Consider the following 9,979-nt stretch of genomic DNA (forward strand, 5'->3'; position numbering starts at 1 on the left):
GGGGTCCCTTGTGCGTCTCTGTGCCTTTTTAAGGGGGTTGGGCTTCCTCCTGACAAACCTTCACCCAATTTGATCTTATGACCCATGTGCTCCAAGATGGAGACTCTCATAGGTTAGAGTTAGGGCCGCACTATAAGAGGTGCCTTGGCGCGGCTGTGCGGCTTTCATATTTTCTGCAGAAGACGTGTATCTAAAACCTCTGTGTTTAACCTTAGCGGTGAGACAAGTTTTTTTTTTGCATGCCGGCTGGTGAGTGCGCTGTGAAAACCTTTTGCTGTTGTACTGTATAAAGCCCTTCCTTGTGCACCGCGCTGTATAGCTGGTGACAGATTGATGAGTGCGTTTGTCATTTGTTTTTCTTTCACCGAAGACCGCGCGCTACATTGTAACTCACCGAGATATGGACTAGCAATATGTCCCGTGCTACAGGCAGACCATATCATCATCACCTGTATAGTTACATCGTGTCATTGGGTCCTCAGTCCTCCTCCATAGAAGTTGTGGTCTCCATACACTGCACTGATGATGGCCAACTAGTCTGAAACAACTGAACATAGAGCTGATGTGATTGGCCGGAAAGCTCCGGTTCTGTCTCATCTTTCCAAAGGACATTCTCCCAGAAGATTTGTGACTCGTCAACATGTATCTTAGCAATTGTACTTGGACCTTGGAGTCCATCTTGTAGCTCTGTGGAAGTTCTCCTCGGCTCTTCGTCTTCCATTCACACTCTCCTTCTCTTCGGTGTTGGGTGGATTGTCCTCCCGCGGCCTTCTTCAGGAGGGTTGTCTACACTCTCATGGACCTTAAACTTTTGTATTCTGTAGTCACGGGGACGTCAGTCTGCTCGTAGTCTTCACCTTTCACATTCTGCTCTACAATCTTCCTTCTGATCTCCTCAGACGTCTCTCTGCTTCCTCTGCTCCATGTTCAGTGTGGTCACCGGTGACACCAAACAGCGAGTGACGACTCCATTTACAATGATAACCGGTACAAACCTGGAAATGATCATTGTGTGGTGGTACTCGGCGCACAGAGGGGTCAGAGTGTCATGGACTCCACCGAAGCCAGCGCTGATAGCTTTCCTACAAACTAAACCAACCGAGTGTCTCCATCCATCCAACCATCCAACCTTTCACTGAGAATGAAGGGGGCGGGAGATTTCCTGGGTGCTTTATGAATAACAGAGAGAGAGAAAGATGGAGAAAGAAAGAAATGTGCTTCTAGTGACAGCCAGGGAGGGTGCTTGTAGTGACAGCCAGGGAGGATGCTTGTAGTGACAGCCGGGGAGGGGGCTTGTAGTGACAGCCGGGGAGTGTGCTTGTAGTGACAGCCGGGGAGGGGGCTTGTAGTGACAGCCGGGGAGTGTGCTTGTAGTGACAGCCGGGGAGGGGGCTTGTAGTGACAGCCGGGGAGTGTGCTTGTAGTGACAGCCGGGGAGGGGGCTTGTAGTGACAGCCGGGGAGTGTGCTTGTAGTGACAGCCGGGGAGGGGGCTTGTAGTGACAGCCGGGGAGTGTGCTTGTAGTGACAGCCGGGGAGGGGGCTTGTAGTGACAGCCGGGGAGTGTGCTTGTAGTGACAGCCGGGGAGGGGGCTTGTAGTGACAGCCGGGGAGTGTGCTTGTAGTGACAGCCGGGGAGGGGGCTTGTAGTGACAGCCGGGGAGTGTGCTTGTAGTGACAGCCGGGGAGGGGGCTTGTAGTGACAGCCGGGGAGTGTGCTTGTAGTGACAGCCGGGGAGGGGGCTTGTAGTGACAGCCGGGGAGTGTGCTTGTAGTGACAGCCGGGGAGGGGGCTTGTAGTGACAGCCGGGGAGTGTGCTTGTAGTGACAGCCGGGGAGGGGGCTTGTAGTGACAGCCGGGGAGTGTGCTTGTAGTGACAGCCGGGGAGGGGGCTTGTAGTGACAGCCGGGGAGTGTGCTTGTAGTGACAGCCGGGGAGGGGGCTTGTAGTGACAGCCGGGGAGTGTGCTTGTAGTGACAGCCGGGGAGGGGGCTTGTAGTGACAGCCGGGGAGTGTGCTTGTAGTGACAGCCGGGGAGGGGGCTTGTAGTGACAGCCGGGGAGTGTGCTTGTAGTGACAGCCGGGGAGGGGGCTTGTAGTGACAGCCGGGGAGTGTGCTTGTAGTGACAGCCGGGGAGGGGGCTTGTAGTGACAGCCGGGGAGTGTGCTTGTAGTGACAGCCGGGGAGGGGGCTTGTAGTGACAGCCGGGGAGTGTGCTTGTAGTGACAGCCGGGGAGGGGGCTTGTAGTGACAGCCGGGGAGTGTGCTTGTAGTGACAGCCGGGGAGGGGGCTTGTAGTGACAGCCGGGGAGTGTGCTTGTAGTGACAGCCGGGGAGGGGGCTTGTAGTGACAGCCGGGGAGTGTGCTTGTAGTGACAGCCAGGGAGGATGCTTGTAGTGACAGCCGGGGAGGATGCTTGTAGTACTGGTGACTCTTCTTCCACAAGTTCTCCTCATCCATCATCAGTACCTGACCTCACAAAGAGCACAAATTACCAAATCCACACAACCCAAACTCTTGTGAAAAGCCTTCCCAGAAGAGTGGAGGCTGTTATAGTTGGGACATCCATATTAATTTCCATGGTATTGGTATGGAATTTCCAACAAGCTTATATAGGTGTGATGGTCCAGCGGTCCCCCCCCCCCATTCATTTGTTCCATTGACATTGATGAGGGTTGTAGTAGGCACTGAGAAGTTTCCATCGGCATTGTCTGTACTGTATGGCCCTGCAAGTCCATCCCCTCCTCCTGCAGCCACAGGCGGGGTGCACGGCATTGACCAATTCCCCTGGTTTACTAGAAGAGCATGAAGGTGGTAGCCGGGCCTTGTGGGCAACCACTGGGCCCTCCGCTTCCCCCCAGCATGCGTTGCGGATGATCTGGCTGTGCCCTATATAGATTTCTGTCCTACAGAGGAACGTATTTGCTGTGCATGTTCTGTGATGTCTTGTGTTGGCCGCTCAGTCATTATCTCTCTCTCTGATGCAGGTCATGTAGGAACGCGGGAATGCTATGAAGATGGGAGTTCTGGTGTTCATGAGGAACTTGCTGCTGGCTCTCTGCCTCTTCCTGGTACTGGGCTTTCTCTACTACTCCGCCTGGAAGCTCCACCTCCTGCGCTGGGAAGATTCACGTAAGTCCCCTTTTCTTCTCCCACATCCCCCCCCCCTTTTCCCCTCCCCCCCCCTTTCCTGGTCGTTAAGCTCCTGCCACAACTTCAAGCTCCGCCTCTCAGTCAGGAACAGGCTCCGGTCTGTGAATTTCATATATTTCTCCCTCCGGTGTTCACAAGGAACCCAGCTATGGGCACAGGAAGGCTCCCAGTGTACCGGCTCCAGTGTAAAGGGCTTTACAATGTCCGACCTTCAGTGGTCACGCAGCTTTCACTCGGTGCAGCAACGTGTCCAGAGAGTTTTGATCAATGGTTCTTTTTCAGATTGGGCTAAGGCTGAGAGTGGCGTGCCTCAGGGTTCTGTGCTAGGCCCCAGGGTTCTGTGCTAGGCCTCAGGGTTCTGTGCTAGGCCTCAGGGTTCTGTGCTAGGCCCCATTACTGTGTAACCTGTTTATTAATGATATCGGGGGAGGGAGTGAATAGCCATGTTTCTTTATTTGCTGATGATACTATAATCAGGAGGGTAATAGACACGGACTTAGACACTATAACATTACAGGAGGACCTGGATAAAAGAGGGGGAGGGGCAACTATTTGGCAGATGAGGTTTAAAGGAGAACTATGGGGTCAGGGCTTTTCCCCATAGTTCTCCTTAGGGTAACGGGAGGACACAAACTAGCGTCCTCCCGTCACCCTAAGCTCAGTATATAGAGAGCTACAGCTCGCGGTATACTGAGACGCCGCAGCCTGAGCAGATCCCGACATCGATGTCGAGATCCGCCCAGCTGCGTGAATGACAGCAGTACCCGTCCGTTCCACCAGTCAGAGCTGGCAGACCGGAGCGGGGGAGAGGGGAATCCAGCCCCTCCCCTGTCACGGCAGAGAGCCATGGCAGGATCGAGAGGTGAGTGAACGCCGGTATGTGTTCGCTCACCTCCCGATCTACTGAGCCGACCTGAGACAGTCTCATTGTCACAGGTCGGCTAGAACTATGAGGTGAGTGGAAATCACTCCCCTCATAGTTCTCCTTTTAATGTTGATGAATGTAAAGTAATGCATTTTGGGGTGACTATCAGGCAAGAGGAATACGCATTAATGGGAACTCCACTAGGGAAGTCAGAAATGGAAAAAGATTTGGGGGTCATTGTAGACCACAGATTGAATAACCTCACACAATGCCAGGCTGCGGCACACAATGCCAGGCTGCGGCACACAATGCCAGGCTGCGGCACACAATGCCAGGCTGCGGCACACACAGCAAGCAGAGTTCTGTCTCGTATTATAAAGGGAATGTACTGTGGAGACAAAGCAATCATTTTGCCACTTTATAGATTGCTGGTTTGGCCTTATTGGGAGTACGTGGTCCAGTTTTGGTCACCAATTCACAGAAAGGATGTCCTGGAGCTGGAGAGAGTCCAGAGAAGGGCAACTAAACTAATTAAGGGGATGGAGGACCAGAGCTATGAGACACGGCTACTACACTTAAACTTGTTCACGCTGGAAGTGAGGAGATTAAGAGGGGACATGATTCTGATGTACAAGATGTTTTGGTGGTGATGGCAACATCAGCAATAAACGTTTTACATTGAACTCCATAACCAAGACTAGAGGCCACCACCTAAAACTGGTGGAGAAAAGATTTAGCCACAAGGGGCGGAGGGGATTCTTCTCAGTTAGAGCGGTTAGGGTCTGGAACTCACTGCCACAAGCAGTGGTATCAGCTGAGAGTGTGGAATCATACAAAAAGCATTTAGATACCTTCATCAGAGACCGCAACATACAGGGGCACAGGTACCCTTAAGAACAAGATCACACGGGGACTCCTACACATGCAGAATCGCATACATACATGCAATAGGTTGAACTTGATGGACCTGTGACTTTATTCAACCTCAAATACTGATATATGGTAGAGGAAAGATATTGGTAATCCAGATATTGGACCCTCAATGTTCGATGTCTCCTCATTGACATACTGTAGTTGCGTTTGTATGTTAACTGGAAAATGTTAAATATAGTAAACTAAAACATATGTGGTAAAAGTCTCCAAGAATGATGGGGGTTGTAGTTCACAGAGGCGCCCGGAGCAGGGTTGGGATGTAAGGTTGGACACCTCAGTGATATCTTCTCCCACCGGCCGGATATTCCTGAAGTGTGTCAGCAGCAATGATGACCTCATGGAATTTTAAAAGCTCAGTTTCGGCAAAAGTAAGTGAGTGAGGAATAAAGAAAGACGTATTTGTGGTGCTCGGGGATTGGTTGGAAAGTTGGAGATTTTGAAGGAATCCCAGAGTTCAGTTTTAACGCAGTCAATCAGGCTCTAGTAATGGACCCTGAGAGATGTTAAGGGAAACCACAAACTCTTCTCACTCTGAACAGTTCTTTATGTTTGTTTTAAAAGAGAGAAGTTATAAAATAGAGTAAAATGTAGAAATTAGAGGGGTGTGGCCATAGAGGTCAGGCATAGTAAGTGTGCAGAGACTGAGCATCTTCACAGAAGGTCCAACCCTGGGGAGTCACGGTGTAGGACCTCCTCAAAACATCTTATATGCTAACTCATGAAGGATTTGCTCAAGCCACAAGTCCTTAAGGGGTTCTCTATGAGAAGGCATCCTTATGAGAATGGGGCATCTGTGGAAAGGGGTCTTCTATGAGAAGTGGCCCTCTGGTGGAAGGGGTCCTCTATGAGAAGTGGCCCTCTGTGGGAAAAAGTGTTCTATGAGAAGGGGTTCTCTATGAGAAGGCATCCTCCCATGAGAACGGGCTTTCCATGAGAAGGGGCGCTCTATGAGAAATGGCCCATTGTGGGAAGGGGTTCTCTTTGAGAAGTAGTCCTCTGTGGGAAGGGGTCCTCCTGAGAATTGGGCCTCTATGGTAGGGGGTGCTCTATGAGAAGGTGTCCTCTTTGAGAAGGTGTCCTCTTTGAGAAGGTGTCCTCTTTGAGAAGGTGTCCTCTTTGAGAAGGTGTCCTCTTTGAGAAGGCGTCCTCTTTGAGAAGGCGTCTTCTGTGAGAAGGCGTCCTCTGTGAGAAGTGGCCCTCTGGTGGAAAGGGTCCTCTATGAAGAGGGGTCCTCTTTGAGAAGGTGTCCTCTATGAGAAGTGGCCGATTGGGGGAAGGTGTCCTCTGAGAATTGGGCCTCTATGGGAAGGGTGCTCTATGAGAAGGGGTGCTCTATCAGAAGTTGCCCGTTGTGGGAAAGGGTTCTTTGAAAAAGGGTCTTCTATGAGAATTTGTCCTCCTATGGAAAGTGGTGCTCTATGAAAAGTGGCCCATTGTGGCAAGGGGTTCTCTATGAGAATTGGGCCTCTGTGGGAAGGGGTCTTCTATGAGAAGTGGCCTTCTGTGGGAAGGGTTTCTCTATGAGAAGGGGTCCAATAAATGAAAAAGGGGCTGGCCAGAGACAGTCCGGCTGGGGCAGGAAAGAGCTAGATGATGCTGAATGTCCTCCAGCCTGGAAATGAGACTGGCTCCATCTGACTACAAATTTTGCCAGATTCCGTAGTGCAGCAGAATTTGGACTTCAGAGTGCTTTGTAGGTTGTTGAACAGCATAATGGTTTGATGCATCTCTTGGGGACCTCAGGAAGTTCCAGGGTCTTCACACCAACTGTGGTCATTGCCGAAGCCTCACTGTTGAAGATTTAATTTATTTTATGTGATCAGGAATGTAACAGAAGGACTTCCCCCCCAAAAAAAAAATAGTAATGATATTCAGAATCTCCAAACTGAGCAGGAACAGATCCATAGACTCCGGCAGGGAGATCCATCCACAGGAGTCCCCCAGAGGTATAAGAGACCAGGACCCGACCCGCCAGTATCTGGAATTGGTGAATTGGTCCTTTAAAAATAAAAAACCAAAGAGACATTCTCTGATCATCTCCGTGTTTAACCTCTTGCTGTCCGCCCCTTAAGAAAAAACGGACGGACGGCAGACCCGCATCCGACGGCATTTTTTTCCTGCTCGCGCGCGCCCCCGGGCAGGAAAGACCCGCTCGTTACTACAGCCGTTAACGGCTGTTTCACATACAACCGATCAGCGGCTCTATAGCATTTCGGAGCGATGAGAGCAATCATTTTGGGGCCATCAATCACTGATAACACTAAACTGATGAGCGGTAAAAGCTTTTAATGCGTCGCCTATGGCCAATTTTGGGTAATGTAGTTTTTTTGAGGTTTCGCGCGCATGCGCAATTTTAAGGCTTGACATGTTTGGTGTCTCTTTACCCGACGTGAGCCCGTCTTTTATATTTTACCCAAAAATTTGGTAATAATAAATGTTTTAGAATTTAATATAGGGGGAACTGTTTTTTAAAAAAAAAATCTGTAGTTTTTCCCTAATATATTAAAAAATAAAACCCCCAGTGGTGAATAAATACCACCAAAAGAAAGCTCTATCTGTCCCCAAAAAAGGGTATAAAATTCATTTCAGTACAGCGCTGCATGACGGAATAAATGTCAGTCAAAGTACCGCAGCGCTGAATACTGAAAAATGGCCTGGATGGGAAGGGGGTTTAACACCGCGGATGTCAACTGGTTAATGTATTCCCGAAATCAGAAACGATGGAATTGTCACTAGAAGCCAGAAATAAGTGCCAGTAAGATGTAATTTCTCTGGTTTTGGATTGTTACTCCTCCTATGGCGGGTTCTGATTTACAGCCTGTGGTGAATTCTATGCAGATATGTACTTCTCCCCGGCACGGCGATGCATGAAGAAGAGACTTGTTACACGATCTCCCCTGTAATGTCTTCACATAAATCACTGCTGATCACATCACTTTATCTCTGGCCTATAAATTGCCCTTTCATCGGATTCTCTCAATGCACGGGCGCACTGCCCTCTTGTGGCGGAACGCGAGACCTGCATTGTGGGAATTTTAACATTTTTCAAAACAAACTTTTTTGGATATCGTGATGATAAATCCTTCTGTGTGGTAGAGGAAGTGTCGCTGGAATAATATTTAACATCGTAGTAAGAAGTGATTCCAGTGCCAGCCCACGGTACCGTCCGGTTCTTTCCGTAGATATAATCCTCCATAATATTATGCAGCACGGGCAGATGTATTTGATGCATGATGCTATAACACTTTGGTGTTGGTCTGATATGAATTATGATTTCCTGTGTTTATGGAGCACTGACACATTCCGTAATGCTTTGCAGACGACATAAAACCTCTCACATCAGTCTCTGCTGACAGTCCTGTGCCACCACTGTAGCCGTATGCAGGTATCGGTCTCTGCTGACAGTCCTGTGCCACCACTGTAGCCGTATGCAGGTATCAGTCTCTGCTGACAGTCCTGTGTCGCCACTGTAGCCGTATTGGGTCAGTTTGGGTGATCGTGTTGAGCAATAAGGATCAATGTAGACCAACGGAGATGTTGCCCGGGGCTGATTCGGTATCATGATGATGTACAAAGTCTGGGAGGACATTTCTGTTTGTTGGGGTTCAGTCAGCGAAGGATGCGGCTCTCTGCACATTGGTAAAGCAAAACAAACGACAAACGCACTCAACAATTTGTTACCAGTTATACAGTAAGGTGCACACGAAATGGGCTTTGAACAGTAGAAAGGCATCATGGCACACTCACAAACCAGCATGTAAAACAACTTGTCTCACCACTAAGGACAATGACAGAGGTTTGGATACACGTCTTCTGCAAAGGATGTGTAAGCCGCACTGCCGCGCCAAGGCACCTCTTATAGTGCGGTCCTAACTCTCTAAACTATGAGAGTCTCCATCTTGGAGCACATGGGGGCAGAAGATATCAAATTGGGTGCAGGCCTGTCAGGAGGACGCCCCACCTCCTTAAAGGTACAGAAACACACAAGGGATCCCGCACATCCCATTGGCAGCTGAGAAACCCCATGCGTCGCTGCACCAAATCGGTAAAGCAAAACAAACGACAAACGCACTCAACAATTTGTTACCAGTTATACAGTAAGGTGCACACGAAATGGGCTTTGAACAGTAGAACAGTAGAAAGGCTTTGCAGAAGACGTGTATCCAAACCTCTGTCATTATCCTTAGTGGTGAGACAAGTTGTTTTACATGCTGGTTTGTGAGTGTGCCATGATGCCTTTCTACTGTTCTCTGCACATTGCCCCCCGATAACAGCATCTTCATATCAAAAAGAGGGACCTCCGATGGCGCGTAGTTGTGTTGGTTTTCCACTAGATGGCGCCGTCGTCATTTGTCAAATCGTCGGCACCGGTTGGAGAATCATCGGAAGGATTACAGAGCGAGGTCTGTGAATGAAATCTAAAAAACGATATTTTGTCTTTCTGCCTTTGAAGCTGCTCCGGACGCTTCCCCTCATTGCTGCCGAAGTTACAGTTACATATATTATTTAATGAATATTTGTGATTATAGTATGCGCCGGTTCAGCTGATCATCGAGGGTCATTTATGACGAGTTGTCGCATCGCAAGCGCAGAACATTTATGCTTTATGGTGAAACCTATTGACATGGTCATTCACAGGACAGCTTTTATATGTGAGATGAGATGGCGGAATATTCCATTCAGAGTATAAAGTTCTAGTTAGATGACGACATGAATCCAGAGAGTTCCTTTTTATTTATTTATTTTTAATAGATGGATTTCACCACCTCCTCCATCAACCCCACCGCTGCTATCACTACCACCAACTCTCCTCATCACCACCACCACCACTCCCATCATTACCACCACTGCTATCCCCACAACTGCTATCCCCACAACTGCTATCCCCACATCATCACCACCACTCCCATCATCACCACCACTGCTATCCCCACATCATCATCACCACCTCCATTAACACCACCACTGCCATCATCACCACTCCCATCATTACCCCCCCTGCTATCCCCACCCCTCCTATCCCCAC

The 9,979-nt window shown here is 49.4% G+C and overlaps 1 protein-coding gene across 4 annotated transcripts in view; it reads left to right on the forward strand.

Annotated features, from left to right (window-relative positions):
- The window catches only part of ST3GAL3 (ST3 beta-galactoside alpha-2,3-sialyltransferase 3), a 239,790-nt gene that overhangs the window by 31,947 nt on the left and 197,864 nt on the right, over positions 1 to 9,979 (forward strand). For all 4 annotated transcript variants that reach the window (XM_018558973.1, XM_018558971.1, XM_018558974.1 and 1 more), the window contains exon 2: positions 2,990 to 3,134. In XM_018558973.1, coding sequence (XP_018414475.1) covers positions 3,014 to 3,134 — 121 coding nt within the window. In that variant the 5' untranslated portion in view covers positions 2,990 to 3,013. The remainder of the gene's footprint in view (positions 1 to 2,989; positions 3,135 to 9,979) is intronic.

Source organism: Nanorana parkeri, unplaced genomic scaffold (genome assembly GCF_000935625.1).
Source record: "Nanorana parkeri isolate BGI_ZX_2015 unplaced genomic scaffold, ASM93562v1 scaffold371, whole genome shotgun sequence".
NCBI classification, from domain to species: Eukaryota; Metazoa; Chordata; class Amphibia; order Anura; family Dicroglossidae; genus Nanorana; species Nanorana parkeri.